This window comes from Alosa alosa, chromosome 11 (genome assembly GCF_017589495.1).
Source record: "Alosa alosa isolate M-15738 ecotype Scorff River chromosome 11, AALO_Geno_1.1, whole genome shotgun sequence".
NCBI classification, from domain to species: Eukaryota; Metazoa; Chordata; class Actinopteri; order Clupeiformes; family Clupeidae; genus Alosa; species Alosa alosa.
In genome coordinates this window covers 16,833,094-16,851,732 of record NC_063199.1, presented here as the reverse complement: position 1 = coordinate 16,851,732, position 18,639 = coordinate 16,833,094, and the positions used below count along the sequence as shown (strand labels likewise).

General features: G+C 42.3%; 2 protein-coding genes and 1 long non-coding RNA gene across 5 annotated transcripts; 2 read left to right on the top strand and 1 right to left on the bottom strand.

Moving 5' to 3' along the window:
- Positions 1-1,282: 1,282 nt before the first annotated feature.
- Positions 1,283-8,811, top strand: nfkbib (nuclear factor of kappa light polypeptide gene enhancer in B-cells inhibitor, beta). 3 transcript variants are annotated; one of them, XR_007195034.1, is made up of 7 exons: positions 1,283-2,152; positions 2,370-2,487; positions 3,512-3,716; positions 5,839-5,927; positions 6,211-6,462; positions 6,631-8,024; positions 8,793-8,811. XR_007195034.1 is itself a non-coding variant. In XM_048256823.1 (6 exons), exons 1-6 carry the CDS (start codon positions 1,647-1,649, stop codon positions 6,673-6,675), a joined length of 1,215 nt encoding a protein of 404 aa, XP_048112780.1. In that variant the 5' UTR covers positions 1,283-1,646; the 3' UTR covers positions 6,676-8,691. The 3 variants fall into 3 exon arrangements, 1 of the variants encoding a protein (XP_048112780.1); XR_007195033.1 differs by lacking the exon at positions 8,793-8,811 and adding an exon at positions 8,324-8,691; XM_048256823.1 differs by lacking the exon at positions 8,793-8,811 and having other exon boundaries at positions 6,631-8,691.
- A 1,589-nt stretch (positions 8,812-10,400) lies between these two features.
- poglut3 (protein O-glucosyltransferase 3) lies at positions 10,401-18,546 on the bottom strand. The gene is made up of 8 exons (XM_048256822.1): positions 18,001-18,546; positions 17,204-17,401; positions 12,356-12,639; positions 11,945-12,161; positions 11,336-11,532; positions 10,985-11,179; positions 10,748-10,852; positions 10,401-10,544 (listed from the first exon to the last, which is right to left on the bottom strand). Exons 1-8 carry the CDS (start codon positions 18,224-18,226, stop codon positions 10,401-10,403), a joined length of 1,566 nt encoding a protein of 521 aa, XP_048112779.1. The 5' UTR covers positions 18,227-18,546.
- Positions 10,989-11,599, top strand: LOC125303219. The gene is made up of 2 exons (XR_007195035.1): positions 10,989-11,125; positions 11,260-11,599. It is a non-coding gene; the product is annotated as an uncharacterized LOC125303219 (long non-coding RNA).
- Positions 18,547-18,639: the final 93 nt, after the last annotated feature.

Genomic DNA, 18,639 nt, shown 5'->3' with positions numbered 1-18,639 from the left:
TACCTCAAAAATTGCTATGAAACCAACAAAAGAATCAGGGAAATATGAGCATGTGCCATCTGAGAGGCCCCATATGTTATATTTGAAATCACTGTGGTATATTACTCACTGTAATTTACTGTATCCACAATGGATTCAAAAACACAAGTCCTCAGACTGTTTTAAGGACTGGAAGTTCTGGAACGTTCTTCAAATGTCAGCTTTTTACAGTTCCTCTGTTTTGTAACACTGTTAAGTCGCAGAACTCCACTTCTGCTTATAGACTTACATTTTCACAAACAGCAAGCAGAATAATGGAGGCTGTATTCCTATGTTTTATCAGAGTACTATATCCTAATAAGAAACCACTTATATCTTTGTTATACACTTATAGTTTTGTTTTGTTCTGATGGCAACTGAGGACTACTACTGTAGCCTAAAGCCAATATTTAGCCTACTTCATGTCCAATCTTCAATACTTCTGTTTAAACAATGTAACAAAGCTGTCTTCAAATAAAAATGTTCACAAAACAACTAACCTAGTTAACTTCATTAATGCAAATATGAAGGCCTAAGAAATTACAGAATAAAGTTAGTGGAGACAGTAGAACAAACAAAAAATCATTGCACAACCAAGAAAATGTATTAGCCTACAGTAGCAATGGTGTGGTTTAATTATATCTGGGTTATTAAAGCACCTACAAAAGAATGTTTAGGCATGTTTATTGAGAAAAAGGAGATGTTTAGGCTACTTTTTATGCTGACTGTAAACAGTAGGCTAGTGAGTCTTTTTGGTCTATTTGGCCAGGGCACGATGAAGACTAAACTTGTAGGCCTAGGCTAGCCTACGACTTGTAAAGTTCATTAAAGGGGGGAACACTTCATGATATATATAAAAAAAAGTAAACATGTCTGCAATCAGAGAAAAGTTGTTGTATGTATCACTTAACCTGGCTGGCACACTGATTTAATATTATGTTATAGCCTTATAGCCTATGGCCTGGTTTCGTGGTGTCAAACCTGGCTTTGTGCCGCAGAAGTCACCACAATACGAAACATGATACGACAGTGCCACCCCGTGGAATGAACCTAAAATGCGTAATTTTAGCGATTTTACAGTAACTGCGTAGGTCACCTCTATTCAGATAGAAAAAGGAAATCGTAAAATCAGCATATTCCTTTCTGCATATTTCATTTATGACACATATCTTTCGGTAAATGACGGTGGCTAAACTGACAGAAATATGATATTCTAATCCTGCTGTTGTTTCCCGTTTCAGTTGTAGCTGAACACGTGATGCGCATGCGCAGGTTGTGTTTCATGGGATCTTGGATCTGTCGGGAATTCCCCTGGACTCTCCAGCTCTTGCCAAACAACCTTATCGGGAAGTAGCAAGGCCAACTTAATCATCTCCTCTGCTCTATGACTGAGCTGGGAAGCTAAAATGAGTAAGAAACAGGGCTGAGTGGCTAGCACAGCAGCGCTCTGCGCTGTTGTTTTGGCTTTTATACGATAAAAGGATTGTTCCGACCTGGAGAACATCTGAAGCAATTTCTGACTCTTGCTAGGCTAGCGAAACTGGACTCATTTGCTAGCCACGCAAAATTGTAGCAAGGGAACAATTTAATCTACAGACAGGACTTCTTTTGTTTAAGAAACATTTTAAATGGCGGGGATACAACGGCACTCGATGGAGGATTCCAACGGCGATTCAAGCAACAAATATCCACGGCCTGCGGTCGGCTGCGAGCTCAAACTCGGCAGCCTCAACGCAGCGTCTGACGACTGGTGCGACAGCGGACTGGACTCTATCAGTGGCGTTGGGCTCAGTATCGATGGCTCATATGACATCGAGTCGCCATCAGCTTGGAGTAGCACTCGGCCAAAAGACTGTTGTCCGTCACTGGGTCATGCTGAGGACCGTTCAGAGGACTGCACGTCCGTGGAGCCAGGAGAAAGGCTTGACTCCGCTATCGGGGACTCGATAACAGATGAGACGGTAGGAAGCCTGTCTCAGGGTCTTGGGACTCTTATCCTGGCCGAACAGGCTGTGGGTAACACCGTCGACACCGGACGGAGTGAACGGGTTTCGGTGGTCAGTCCAGAGGAGGAGCGGCAGAGAAGAGAAGAGTTGTTTAACACACTAAACTTCTTATCCGAAGACGGAGACACGTAAGTTTATTGTTGCAACAGTGTATCAACCAATGCATGCGCACCAGCCAGGGACATCAGTCAGTGTTCTTGGTGTCCCATCCATGAGTTTACATGGATAGAGGGCACACCCTCGGTGACTGTGTTGTACATCCTGAGTATCGGGAGAAGTTGATTCTGGGTTATGATTGTTTGTGTATTATGTATGAGAATGTGGTCGACTTTGCCTTGCTCTCAGGGCCCTGCACCTGGCGCTGATCCACGAGCACAGGGCTTTCGTCCAGTACCTGCTGGGGGTCATCGCCCTGGAAACCAGCTGGACTCCCTACCTGGACATTCAGAATCACCTGGGCCAGGTAAGATGACAAACAGTAGGAGTCTGGAGTAGGAGGACTGTAGGAGTCTGTTTGCCTGTAGGCCTACTTTACCCCTGATATGCACTGAATAGCACATAAAAAGTATTTTCAAGAACATAGACAGTGCTAATTCAGATGATCATAAAGGTTGATGCTGATAATACAAAATATAATATCCATATATCCAGTCACATTATATTTTTAAATGATGTATGTGGCTGGCATTATCCTCAGAGATGGATGGTGTGCAACAATTTGCCACTTTTTGTCTTTTTTCATTGTCAGTTGTGCTGTTGTTGTTGTTGTTGTTGTTTGTATTGGTGTTTTTTTATGCATGCCTCTTTCAGTAGTTTAATTGCTAGTTTCCCACCAATGCTCTTGAAATACCCATTTAGAATGCTTGAGGTGGGTCCAGCAATATAACAAATATCTGAAGTCCACTTCTCACATAAAGACAGCTGCAGTAAGGACTGCAAAAACATACTACGATAGGTGCAATACATGGGAGAAATATAGTGCAGCCTACTGCTGTGAGGTGTTTCGGCAGAAGTGTCTGACAATAACATGGCCTCTTGCATCATGAGTCAAAAAAAGGGAAGCAGTGAGCTCACAGGAATGTTCACGTGCCATCAGGCATCATGACTAGTTCCCCCACTACGCTAGAATGGAAGCACCTCCCGTTCAAACCTAGAGTGCGGCTATGTTTGGACAAGCTACATTGCAACATTGTTGACCCAGATGATCAGTGGCATGCCTATTCGGAGTTGGTAGGGGTGGAAGCATACTTATGAAATCTTATGAACTCCTATGAAATACCATAGCCTGTGGAGAAGGAAGACTTGACTTAAATTGACTTGAAAACCACAAATGGCATGCTTTTTTTTCTTATTTATTTTAGTTAACTTATTATCAGGACTCCTTTATCACACAGTATCTCTTTGTTTTCTCCCTCGTTTTCATTTTTGCCATATCTCTGTGTTCTATTCTTTGTTTTATTCATTCCCCTCTCTCTTTCCTCTCTCAGACGGCATTACACCTGGCGGTGATAGTGGACCAGCCGGAGTGTGTGCGCGGTCTCCTGTGGGGGGGTGCGAGTGCCGAGCTGCAGGAGCGGGGGGGAAACACACCGCTGCATCTGGCGGTGAGGGAGCTCCGCATGGAGTGTGTGAAGGAGCTCACGTCCTGCCCGCGCCTCTCCTACGAACACCTCTCCGTCACCAACTACTCAGGTAAAACACCTGTGCAGTTACACAAACTCATTACCAGTCACTCAGGTATAGTATGGTACCTGCTCAGAGAATACCTTACCACCACCAGCTGCTCAGGTGAAACACCTGCTCAGAGAACACTTGACCAAATACTCACATGCTGGTCATAGCGCTACTTGGATTCCAATGTTCCAGAAAAACTTCCAAGGAAGGCACCCTCCATAGTAAATCATTCACATTATGGTACACAGACTTAGTAACTCACAGAACACAGTTAGCAACTATTCAGGTATACCCAGGGCTCTACAGTGCGCCCATTTCACTCGCACATGCGAGTAAAAATGATGGCGTGCGAGTGCAAAAAAATATTTAGGCGCACTGGTGCGAATGACTTCGAACCATGTCAATGTTTGTCTACAAAATACACCGCAACATCAAGAAACATTACTGGTGCAAAAGAATCACGTCGCGAATGCAGCATAAAAACTACACCTCCCATCAACGCGTTAGCAGTTTCGCGTTGTGACTCGCTAGTAGTCGCTTCTATCAAATCCAAGAGCACGCAGAAAAAGTGGAAAGTTAGACTAGCCAGCCAAGATGCAAAGATTGAAGAAATTAGTTCTTCTATCCACCGAATTCATCGGATATCGGAGGAACAGGATGAGATTCTAAGAATGCAGTGAAAGAAGGAAAGGTAACCTAACATGCCTTTTAGCCCAGTTGACGTATTGGCTGCAATATGCAAAATATAGCTGTAGCGAACAGGCACAAAAGTAGCTTCCCGTAATACTCCCATTTTATTCAAAGGTAGAACGCTACTGACAACTCCAGGCTTCCACGCATGCTTGTTTGTTTACACCGAATACAAGCTGAAGTGCAAAACGAAAGTAGGCCTAACGTTTGCCTACTACCCCCATCAATGCAGATATTTCAAATAAAAAGTAAAAGTATAAAAAAAATATATATCCTTGATTAGCCTATGTTGGGTTTTGTGGAAGAGAAAATGGACTGTTTTAGTAGTAGTATTAGGCAGTATGCAGTCAGATAGGTCACCATGGGCATATTTGGATTAGCTACAGATGGATTCACAAATAAATAAATTAGCCTACATTTGGCAGGATACTTGATATTCAGGCTAAATGCAAATATGGCAATGTATTATACTATTTTACATTAACAAAATGTAGGAAAATAGAACAGACTGAAAATAAAGTAGCCACTGATCTTTAAAATCCTATTTCCTGTAGCCTAAATGTTGTCAGTCATTCTTAATATTCGCAATTGGTGCACTGGCATGTTTAAGTGTTAGCTGCAGTGTAATGTTCGATTATGTTTAAGTTAAGTACAGAACTGACTGTGCGCCCAAATTTTTGTCTGTGCTCCTAAATTTTTTAACTTGGGCGCACAAGTGCTCCTGGAAAAGCCCTGATACCTACTATTGTTACTAGACTTTGCCCCATCACCACTAACTCCACACAGCTGAGACTGTGCTTTAACATAGACCCCAAAATGGAACCCTCTCCAACTCATAAACACACACACACACACACACACACACAGTGACACACACACACACACACACTAACACACTGTTTCTTTCTCACACACACACACCAGAACACTCTTTCTAGCACACACCTTAAGACATAAACAAACTAACAAGTGTCGCTGTCTCCTACCTACGTGTGGAGCACAAGCTGACTGTCAGTTTTGCTGAGTGTAGGTAGCACAGAGCGCCTCATTAAAAATGCATCACGTTTTCATGTACTGCATCAGATACACAGACCCTCTCTGTTTGGCACTGAAACACTGGCATCAACCCCACAGCTCCTGTAAACAAAATCAGGGGAGTCCGTTGCTGAGGGGACAGTGAGTGCACCTCACAGCACTCTCACGGCTGACATGGTCAAAGAGTACCGCACGCAATTTGTAGCTGCACATTGTGAAATGTTCACATCTTCTCCTCATCCTTCCCCCTTTGGCTCTCTTTGTCTCTCAAATCTTCACATTTCTACTTTACCATTTCTCTACCAATCATTGCATGCAGGGCAGGACATGAGAACATATGCAGATCTAGTTCTAGTAGGTCTCCATCTCTGTCTGACTCTGACTCTGTGTCTTGCCTCATTGTTTCCTTTCCCAGGAGTAAGTGCTCTTCATGTGGCCGTGCAGAAAGGCAGAAGTGACATCATCAACATGTTACTCAGTGCAGGAGCGGATGTGAACCAGAGGGTGAGAGAAGAGATGACTCTTCACTCACGCACACTAACACAAATACACACAGACACATCATCTGCTCCTATCTTACTGTATGAGAATCCTCCCTCCTGATGCCACCATGTTATTATTTCCTTCTGTCACTGCTTTCTCTCTCCTGTCATCCTATCGGCATACTGTCTTCTACGCTCTCTTACCATATTTCACACATGTTTTGTCTTTTTCTTTTCTCTCTTTATTTCACCCTGTCTGTTTCTGCATCTCTGTCTCTCTCCCATGTGCGGTGTCCTGTCTGTAGGACCTGGGTTCAGGTCGCTCTCCCCTGCACTGGGCTGTAGAGGCTCAGAGTGCCCAGCTAGTGGCGCTGTTGCTGAGCGCAGGAGCAGCAGTGGACCAGCGCTCCTATGCAGGCCACACTGCGCTCTACTGCGCCTTCCACAGGCCCAACCGAGAAGTGCAGGCACTGCTGCGCGCTGGCGGGGCAGTGGATACTCCAATGCAGGAGGAAGAGGAGGACGACGATGAGGAAGAAGAACAGGAGAGTGAAGAGGTGAGTATGCAGAGCTCAAGTCAGCTCTCATACTGTGTCTGTCTAGAGCAGTTTTAGTCAGTGTTTTTAAAAGTGATTAGTTAGTGTAAAATGACTGCTAACAGATTGTCTATGTGCCATCTCAAAGCCCATCTAAAATTGATCTGGCCATCTCTCATGTCTTTGCAGGAGGAGTTTGATGATGTCGTCATTAATGGACAGCGTGTGATGTAAATGGGAGGATGCAAGGGTGTGTGTGTGTGTGTGGTGTGTGTGGCTGGCTGGCAACGAGCGTGTGTGGAGGAGAGATGCCCGCTCGTGAACCGCCAGCGATCCAACACCTTGAATGGGACTGTGAAGGAACGGCGGATCAGATGTATGTTGTGAGGTGGGGTGACTTGTCATATGATGCTGTAGGTCGTAGTGGAGCTCAGTAAGCTAAAAACACAAAATCCGCATCTGGCATCTGGCACTGGGGTGGATCTGGGCCAGAGGCTGGCCAGGCGAGGGCCAGATCCACGCCGGAGGCTAATGCTAACTGGGGATGGGATTCATTTTCTGTCTTTTGTGGGGACTTTTGTATTGGACTTTTTGTTGTTGTTGTTGTTGTTGTTGTTGTTTCTGGTGGAACAAAAGCTGATGCTAACTGCTGAACAGATCAACGAGAAACATGTGAAATGGAAGATGGATTCAATTAGAAAAAAGGGGTTTTGACAAGTCATTAAATTTGGTCATTGCCCATCAGTGAAATTAGGGGCCCTCAGAATATGGTTCAGTAGAATGTCCTGGTGCCATTCTACTGCCAGTCTCATTTCTAACTACTTTGGGTTTCACCTTTTATTTTTTATTTTTATTCTCAAAACTAAACCTCTATCTGGTGATGGGATTTCAAAAAATAGGTGGAAGTGTGAGAATGTGGAAATATTAGAGATAGAAATTACAGTGAAATTAAGTTCTTGTACTTTTGTTTTCAAGTCTCTGTAAGGAAATCTGCATGTAAACCTCAAATTCCCATCAATTTGCTATTTCCTATTTGCCTAGTTCTGACTTAAACTGTATGATAATGAGACAGACTCATTGTTATGGTACTGAGCTAAACAACATTGTTTGAACCAAGGGTATGACAGATTTTTATTTTTCATGCATTTTGAACTTCACATAGGCTCAGTGAAAAGACCATAAGCAATGTAAGGATTGTGGAGAAAAGTCCAGTTAAGAGATCTGATGAACACTGGTGTACACCCCTGGTGATTTGTGGTGTGTTAACACTTGGTGTGTGGACGGCTAAGAGACACACATGGTACTTGTTAGGAGGCTCTTTCTCTTCTCTCTCCTATTTTTTTTTCTTTCCTGAAGATGTGGAGATCGTGGGGGTGGCGTGATCATTTTTGTGTGGAGCCCTGAAGAATAAATGAGATTCGTGGAGCATAACACACAATGCCAGGCAGCTAAGAGTGTGGGGATGTTCTCATCTGATGCTAACCTGTCGGAATCAGCGATCTCACTCCCAAGTGTACAGTATTCCAGTAACAAACCTACAAAGGCAAATGGGTCCTTAACCCCACATTAACACATACCCTTTGGTAGGTATTATTGTGTATATATCCTTAATAATTTAAATGAAAAACATGTGTTTGTGTGTGTGTATGGGTGAGGTAAGGTGTGTGTGTGTGTGTGTGTGTGTGTGTGTGTGTATGTGTGAGCCATCAGATGCATGTTTATGATCTTGTATTTAAGCATTACATGTTGTGCTGTAGCAGCCTGACTACCTTCACATATAAGGGGCAGAATCCACTCAGTACTCTTATCAAACTAACTGATTGTGTTGCTGGGTGCAGCCAGCTTTTATTGTCATTGTGATATCTCTGGAATTGTGACACAGGGCTACCAATTAAAGTGAATGCTCACCCGAACGCCAGTGGTCCCATCTGCTTCACACCAGTGTGAAATGACTGTACTCAAATCTGTGGTACTGTCCCAAAGGCCAAATATAAACAGCTAATTGTAGATGGTGTGAGGGGTTCTCCCGAGAGCACACTAACTTAGTGAGTATGTTTAGTAGGAGTAAAACATTACACACAGCCAAAGGCAATTTATCACGTAAAGCTACACGTGTAGAATTTATAATATACAAAGTACTACAGACCACTGGTCACAGTGAAATAGACATTACCTGCTACACATTCAGAAATTTGGGGTCATTTAGAAGTTTGCTTGTTTTCAATAGAAAATAAAGATTCTCTGAGAAAAGCAATGTTTTCAGGACAATGATTTCAAAAATGATAAAAATCATTCATTCTATCCTTGTTTAACTATGTATCCTATTCATTTTGCTATGTTTCCCTTTCCAGAACATTCTGTGGTGTGTTTTCATAGGAAAGACATTTTGTAAGTCACCCCACCCTTGAACGCTAGTGCATATCTGACCCAATGCACTAATCTTCTGACAATGCTGTCCCACCCACCTCCTTCCTTTTGCACAAGAAATGGAAATGACAAGCTCTCAGTCCAATCAGAATTAAGTCTAGATTGATTACAGGAACAGATGGCGTTGGAAAGAATCTAACGTGAAACAGGTCTGTAGTGTTACAGCTATTTATTGGCCCATTAATAGCATATTTCATAATTTTTTATAATGCTTTAATATGAGGCTGGGAAAGTGTTGAAATGGTTTATTTTCAGTATAGCACATGTAAAAAGACTACAGTGCTGACAATAATAATGTGAAATTTTAGTGCATCTTCAGGGGCACAACAAAGTAATACATCAGTGGGACTCCCTGTTTTACATTTTCACTCCACTAGTCACATTAATTCTCTACTCTCATCCAAACACCTCTTCATGCTGTTCATTGACAATAGTTTCGTATCACAGAGAAAAATATTTGCTAAGTCAATATGGTTACTCTAAACAACATGTGTATTCAACAAATGTACTTAGCCCTTGGCAATGTAGCAGAAAAATTCCACAGTGCAGCGTACAGTTAATTATATACTTTAAATGATTGAGGTGAGGTCATTGTGGTATGTCGTAATTCACAGATGTAACTAAAACACGGTTCTGGTGATGATCACCTTAACATCTCCCCAATTTCCAGGATAATAATAGGACATTTTCAGCTTATTTTTAAATAAATGTAAACAGCTCTTTTCAGTGAAAAACATTTTGGCACTATAACATTTAGGCACTATAATATGATTTACCACCATACAGACAACTTGTGTACACATTAAGGTCACTGTTGAGTAATACAGTTCTAACTGTGCTTTTAAATTGACAAGGCCATACACACAGCTGGTGGATGTAACACCATTAAACCCAGGTGAAATAGTTAAGGGCTTGAACACTGCAGTCATACACACATGATCTGACAAGAAATGTATTACATAATATTGGGTCATTTGATGTCTTTTTTATATATTTTTGGCACGAAGTGACGACAATTAGTGATCCAATTGTTCCAACTGTTGTCCCCTCCTTCCATAATAACGATGATAATACCAACAAGAGTCGGCACAGTTCAGTAAGTTAAAAAAAACATTCAGTAATTACGTACCTATAAACCTTTCCTTGCTGTCATTATGTAAGGTTCCTAAAAGCTCTCCTCTCTTGTTGAGCCCAGCATATCTGAAGCAGATCTCTCCTGGGGGTTGTGTCCTAAACTACACTGACTAAAGCCCAAGGTAGCGTTTCCCAAGAGTCTTTTTGCCAGGTTTCAGCACCGTAATTGGACTAACTAAAGACATATACCCCAATGGAGATGCATCTGTTATAGCTTGCCCCTCCGCCCCCCTTGTTCATCAGAAGTATTCTCCCCTTTTGTTTTAGAACCTCTCCTGAAATACTGTTCATAGAAATGTTTCGCTCCAGCTGTCTTTTCCATCGGAACTCAGCTTGTTTGTCATGAAGTTCATAACACGTCTTCTGTTTTATTCATCATAATGTGCGTGTGTTGTCCATCATAACTCATCTTTCCTGGGGCTGGCCCCACTGGCCTGAGGCCCACGTTGGCAGGAGCAGAGGCTTGCGTGGTCGGATGGCTGTGGCACCAGCTCCATGTCAGGATGTACTGTCGGTTGACCCACTTGCCGTGACGCATAGGTCTGAGAAAGCAAAGAAAAGATACATAGCTTCATCACTACCATTGATAATCTTATTTAAAAATGAAGAAACTTTATTCCCTTCACTGATATAATGCTGTTTTATAGGATGACACAATAGTATCATCTTGGTCATTGAATTTAATTGACATGATATTGTGATAAAATGACCTCTGCATACAAGGTGAAAGGATAGAAATGGTCACCTGTAAGACCAGGTAGTAGTAGCAATACAGTCTGTGGGGCTGAAGCAGCTCCCTGGCCAATCGCTGGCCTTCTTTAGCTATACTCTCTGCTTCGGCATCATGGTCCTGAGAAAGAGATGAGATTGACACAACAAACACACACACACCAAGCCTATAACACACACACATACACACACACACCAGCATATCTTAGCCTTTGATGTTATGTATAAGACACAAATGCCCAGACACTCCTACCTTAGCCCACTTGATCTTTTGTATGAGGTCTGCAAGGTTTCTGTCCACAGGGATGTAATGTTTTCCAGGCTTCATGTGTGTGTAGAAGTGCTCATAGTATGGAGACTTCTGTTTCAGGACCAGACTGTTGCCCAGCATCAGGTAAGGGAACCGGTATGCAGCCACTGTGCCATCCACATTCACCTGGTACTTATACTGACAGACAGAAGAAAATAATATCACTGCATTTGGCAATTGTGGATATATGTCAATTGACATGCTGTATCTTTTTAAAGATGTGATGCTGTGTCTACCAAACTGCTCATTTGTGGGAGGGAAAGATGATTCAGAGGATACCAGAGCCTTTCTCACATTGAAGAAGTCAAAGAAGCCAATCAGTGGTGCTTTGCCGAGCTCCTTCTCCTGCTGCCGGAAGAAGAAGTACGCTGTGATCCCGGCGTCCAGCAGCTGAGGGTTGTCTTTGGACAGGGTGACCAGGTGGAGGCGCTCTTCCCGACTGTCTCGGCCTCTAAAGAAAGCCTTCTCTGTCTTATTGGACCACACCGGGCCTGTGAAACAAAGGCTCATAACTGTCTACACAATTTACTGCTCCATGTAATAAAAGAGTTACCATAACAGGACTCCTTATGATAACATGAATATGGCTTTGTGTGATGAAAATACATGTCTGGGGAGAATCTGCTGACACTCTCAATGGTAACTATGGAAAAAGAGTCTCACAGTAAGATTTTCTTTTTTTAAATTTCCTACAACTTGATAAGGGCACCATCAACTATGGTTCTAATCTTCGGTCAACACTACTATTTTCATGTGGCCAAATTCCCTCTTACAATTTGGACTGACCATCTCTTGCGGTTACGGAAGTTACATAAAGGTCTTTGGATGTTTATTTTCATTTGCTGAAATACAACTCTAACCCCTCCTCAGGGATATAGATGGGATTGCTATGGCATCGCCAACCTGTGTGTCCTTGGATAGAGAGCAGGTCATTGGTCACACCCCTCATGGTCTCCAGTGAGGAATGTGTGATGTCATAGGTGGGCAGGATGATGTCACGTGTGTCCGTGGAGCCGCACCATGAGATGACGGGCACGGGTCCCGGCGACTCGCCCATGTTCCTCTTCTCCATTGGCCAATCGCCAACGTTCATGTAAAACTCCACATCTGGCAGACGCACCTATCACAAACCCGACTACGAGATCAGTCAACCACTCATGATGACTCTTTCACCCAAATGTCCATACTTAACCACAACTTAACTTAAGCTCTGGAAAACAGTAATTCATAATTACCGTACATACTTTCCCAGAACTGCACAAGCACTGTTATGGGCTAATTAGGTTAAGTCTGACACACGCCATGGCCACTTACCTTTCTCATGACCGACAGCAGCATTTCGTCGGAGAACATCTTGAAGTCGGTGTACTTGCCCTGCGTGCGGCGGTGCAGCTGGTTGTTGAGGATGGTGTAGTGGATCAGGCCGCCCCTCTGGGCGAAGCGCTGAGGCACTTCCTGGCTCAGCCGCGCCAGGTCGATGAAAGGGAACGTCTCAAAGTCGGCTTCAACCTGAGGGTCACCGGCTGGGCAGTCCAACGCCGCCTGCCAGTCCCCAGCGTCCTCCTCAGGGCAGGCACAGTACTCGTGATACACTGGGCCTAGCAGTGGGGAAGCACACCTTTCACATTTGCTCATCTAACAAATACTTTTTTTGGAAACAGCTTGCAACCTAAGTATAAGTATATACACTCTTTTGATCCCGTGAGAGAAATTTGGTCTCTGCATTTATCCCAATCCGTGAATTAGTGAAACACACTCAGCACACAGTGAACACACGTCGCAGTGAGCTGCTAGTCCCGACGCAGTTAGGTGTCTTGCTCAAGGGCACTTCAGCCGTTCCTACTGGTCAGGGTTCGAACCAGCAACCCTCCGGTTACAAGTCCGAAGCCCTAACCAGTAGGCCACGGCTGCCCCCCCTATGTATGTATGGTCCATGAGATTGGCCTGAGAACCTCAGTGTTACCAGAAGACACTATCACAGGGTTCCCCACTCTAAGTCAAATGTACAATTCCATGACTTTTCCCTGACAAAATGAATTTCCATGATGTATAATGAATGGTACACATAATACTGACCAGAGATTTCAGAGCAGCCACGTAGCGTTCAAGGATCTTTGACTTTTTGAGCGGAAGATGAATAAATAGGCATTGAATAAACAAAGTTGGGCTACCCACAACCACTCAAGCAAACAGTAAAGTTGATAACCAGATATACACCAATTCTGTATGGAAATATATTTGTATTAATATATTTTGGCAAGTACATTTTAAACTGCTGCAACACAATTCCCTGATATTCCATGACTTTGGCCCAAATATGATCAAATTCCCTGACTTTCTATGTCTGGAATAGACTAGAATTACATGATATATTTCAGAAATCCCATTACCTGTGGGAACCCTGCTATAAGAGTAGTGATTATTCTGTGATTCTGCTGTGGGTCTCCTGTCTCACATACTTGGTCTGACAGCTTTGTGTCACTTTCACACTGCAGGACAGATCTTCCGTCTGTCCTGCATTCACTTCCTGTCTCTCTTTAAAAAAATAAATAAATAAATAAATAAATAAAAAAAAGGCAAATTCTATATATATGGTGAATGCTGAAAATCGGCACTCTTCCTGATTACCAGTTAGTTAGTTGTCCTCATAAATGAAAAGATGGGCTAAAATTTTAGGTAACTCTTATTATACTCTTAACAGGTTCTATATCTGTAGTACAATCAGGATGTGCAACTCACATGCAAAAAGGTCACAAGCCTGACAGGGAGCATAGACATATCAGTCTTGCACAGCAATGTAGAGGAAGTAGAAAGTGAACTGACCTCCCCTCCCCCAACAAAAAGTTTAAAGGTGGAAAAAAAAACATAAGTAATATGACTTTCTGTGTATTTTTCTATGTCCCTTACCCATACTCTTACAAAGATGTCTAATGTGGTTTATGACGGAAGGCTCTTTAGATATATCCTCCAAAGACATACAGTAATTTTCTGTGTATTAGCCGCATGTGAAATGAGTGTGCCAGAGGTTTGCTATGCAGACTTTCTGTCTGGTTATATTTAGAGCTACAGAGTCTAAGATGACGAGTGACATCATTAGAATAAGCCTTTAACAGGAAATCTACAAACAAAATGTGTCGACTATTTTGACATGCTGCAATTGCACAGCTTTGTTACTACTGCATGGTTTCATCAGACGTGCCTCAGAACCACTTGAGTGTATAAGCGAAGCGCGTGTTTGGCATGGTAGTTGGCCGTGGTCATGGAATGCCTAAAGCGGAGATCGCGATAGAGCGATGGCCACTTGCACCCCCCAATGTAAGGAGGATGCGTAACCAGGAGGATTTTCCCCCAGTGGTGTAGTCGTGATACGCAGGACTACACGGTATACCTCACTTAAAAAGCAACAATATTGTACCCACTTAGAGCTGCAGTTGACCATAGTTTGACCATATTCACTGAAACCGACACTATGCTCCAACAGAACAACGTAAATCAGCTGGTTTTAGAAAAAAAAAAAGGACTTCCACCTCCACCTAGAGCCTGTTATTTGTTTTGCAAAAATCCACAGCTCCCGGTTCTTCTGGTCCAATCAGAGCAGGGCTGTGTGAGATCTGACTGTCAATCACAGTCTGGTGTGCACTGACGAGCACAAACTCGATGAGAGAGTGCTTGGTGGTAGTGGGGGAGGGGCATGAGAGTTGTAAACATTCAACATTTTGGCTAAGTCCCCTCAATCTGTCAGACTTGCCAACTGCACCTTTAAAATACACAAGGATATAAACAGTTTGTTTTGTAGGCTATAAGCAGTTTGTTTTGCCAGACACTGAATATTTTGCGCTTTCACTAGCAGAAAATGAGTCTGGATACATTAGGCCTAGGCCTACAACTGATTACAACTGCGATAGCCCTAAATGCGTTAATAAAAACAAAATATGATGTGTGACATTGGATTTACATTTCTGTCGTTTATAGTTCACTATGCCTGAAATTAGCCACGGTAGGCCTAGGATTTTCATAGGACACATCACCTGTCTACCTTACTATATATATAATTATCATATAATTAACCAACACCTTGTCAACTGCGGTGGCATTTTCTCCCTCCTCTTCATTTCACGTTTGTCCAGCCTTCCTATTTCAGGGGATAGGCTATCCTTCTAAACATCACCATGAAAAAAGTATTGTGACAGTGCTAAGAGATGAAAAGCTATCGTATGCTTGGTCGACATCACAAAATACTGAGGGGTGGATGAACAACTTATAGCATAGTGCATAGCCTAGTTTTTGCTGACAAATAAAAAGTCGCCTTTGAGGCACAGTCTACTCTGCATTTGTAATGCTAACTAATCCTAGATTTCCATTAAGTGTGTGCGCTACAAATAATGATGTGGCCTACACAATATATCCCAATATATAACACTAGTTGAAGGTAATTAGAAGTCATTCTGTACACAAGTCTGTGGACTGTGAATGTAGGCTAGACTAGGTGGCCAGGTTTAAATATGGACCTACAAACTAAACTGCTTTGTTATATCATTCCAAAGTAATATCCACCCCTTCATATTGTGTTGATGTAGCCTAGTTTATTGTAAAAGCACAACAATTGGTCGTGATGAATGTCCACAGCAGTTAGGCATGGTAGTAATGGGCAGCTGATTATAAAGAGGATGTATTGAAAAAACAGGATAGTATGAAGAAGTATAAGAAGTACTTGAACACTTGAACTAACAATGCACATTCATGAAAGTCAATTTATTCATTTAAATCTGTATAATCTGAACTTTTATTTAGGCTTGCTCTTGTAAGTAGGTAAAGTAGGTAACATTTATTTTTATAGCACATTTATACACAGTTTACGCAGACCAAAGTGCTGAAGTATGAACTTGCACAACACTGCCTACAGAGTACACCTTAAATTGTCAGTGGTGAAATGTGCCTTCCTGATATTTCTCTAATGTCTTTTTTTGGCTGGCTGTGAAATTACTGTTCAGATTTTCTATTATATTCAAGTCTGTACACTTTTTATTGTCACTTACTGTCAATTTCATTTCTTGTACATTTAATCACATTTATCTTTTTTTTTATTCTGTTAACAATATGCTACATTGTTTTACACCTGTCAAATGTGATAGGAACATATGCACCCAATTGTAAAAGCAGCTAAAATGTTTCTTCACCTGGCTAAACAGCAATGATTTACCATATGACTGAGTAGTGTACCTTACTAGTGTAGTCTTATAATGTAATCAAGGCAATCACAAAGAAAATAGGTAGGCTTCCTGCATGACCTATTCCGAATGAATTTTCTCCGATATAATACAACATATTGGGCATGGGAAGAAATTTGGCAATACTACCGGTACTTTTACAGTGATGGCACCCCTGCACTACAACCATGAGTCCCATGCGTTTTCCCATCAGTGGAGCTAGTTGGTAGATAAAACTTTTGCCAACTTAAAAAAAGCTTAACTCGAGTTGCGGCCAAAGCCAATTCAAAGGCCACTGTTCGCCAGCAGCAGCATCCATCTTCTTTGTTTTCAAGTAGTAGGGAATTCACACGGAACTGTCGCAACTCCGTAGTCATTATTTTAAGCCTGCCCACCGACTCTATACACACAATGTGATTGGCCTGACTAGAGTTTGGTTTTTCCAACGGAGAGTTGCTAGACTACCCTGGCTGCAAATTACATTTGCTGCCGCTAGGGTGCATCTAGATTTCTAGGCTAGAAATATAGTCCATTTTTGATCAATTTACAGAAATTTATTTTTTAACTTGATATCAGAAAAACTGTTGTTGGGTTGTGTTGATTTGATTTATTTTACTTAAAAACAACCAAATGGCAGTTTGATAAAAGATTAGCTGGAATTGACCATAAAACAACAAGCATTTTGCACAAGATAGACTTAACTGTTTTTGCATCTGCATTTGTACTTGTAAACATATTTCATAATGCCGGGTTGTTTGAAGATATTATACAGGTGTGTTTAATTTAAACTTCTTCTGACCTTGTCAGTTGTCTCCTTCCTGCCTCTCTACAAATGTGAAACACTTCAAGTGCTCTGGAGAACAACTGTAACTCTAAAGTCAATACTTCCAAACTCATTACATTTGTTGAGGTCTTCACATGATACAGTGTGTGGACCTATCTGTGTGTACTGTACCTGTGAGGATGTAAGGTGATTTGGCCACTGGTTTATTCTTGTGCAGGACCTGCACTGAGAGATCTGAGCTGGGGGTGGTGTATAGCCGGTACCTCACCAGGAAGGACCCATCTTCTCTATCCAGGGGAAGAGGAACGTGGATACGGATATGCTCCTTCCCTGACGCAGATGTAATCTGCACCTTAAACGCATCTTTACCTGAAATAAAAACATTACATATATTCATTTAGCACACTTTTATCCATAGCGACTTAGAGCAGTGCAGAAACAGTACACTCTTTAAACATCTACATCACAAATATAAAACAGTGCCGTGCATGAATGAAGGCGCATGAATAACTGTTGTCTTTCTACAAACAGTGCAGGTTTTTTCTTTTACCAATTAGGTCTGTATGGAGGAGAAAGAGTTTGACATTAGTAGCCAAAAACATATTGGAGTTTTAAATGCTTCAAACTCATGATAAGGTCTCAATTTATTCACGAGACCATACATCTCGTGTTGCAAAGATTACAACTTTAAAACCAAGGTTTGGTGTTGTGCTCATGCTTCACCATGAATTTAATTCACTTCTTGGCAAACACAAAAAAGATCATACAAGTTAAGCTAATATTAAAGTTAGCTCTCCAAATACAAGCAAAGCATTCACTTCAGCATGCCACACTAAACCTGTGACCTGCGCTTGTTTTATGCAATTCAGGAATTCTGCCCAGCAGTTGGTTAGGCTACAGGGCCATGTACCTATGTAGGCTACAGGAGGGATGCGCACACAGTGGCACGCCTATAGGCTATAGCCTACCTGGAGACGTGGTGAAGTTTTGTCCGGTCGAGTCTACTGCCTGAATGTAGAAGTATCGCACTGGAACTACAACTCTTGGATCCAGCCCAGGACCCCACACAATACTTTTCTCAGGACTAACTTCAGTCTTCTGGCAAAATGCGAAGTTTGACAGGCCGAAAATGGTCGCGATGCAAACAACCGTTGAACTCCTCAACTGAAACCAAATATGAATCATTTTAAGCATCGCGTGTTCGCTCGGTCTCTAGTTTTAGTTAGATACAGGCTTGTATGGTCAGACGGAGGCTACTTGCACGAACACATCTTTCCGCATGCGAGCCACTTGGGGAGAGAGAGGGAAGGGACTACAATTTTGTAACATTTGGCCGCGTTTGATTGGATGCTCCACGAATACGAAACGCGGCACTTATCGAGTCTACAGACAACACTTTGTAACTATTTCTAAGCGTGGCTATGGTGACTATCAGAGTATTTCTCTTCTATGTTACGTATTGTGAACGAAAGGCAAATGCCTTTACTTTCCGCACACCTTTCGTTTGCACCAAACAATTCATTCCGATGTAGTCTCATAAAAAGTGTTCCGGGTGGAAACTAGTTCACCTTCATCCATCCTCCAGAGTCCAGACTATCGAAAGAAGT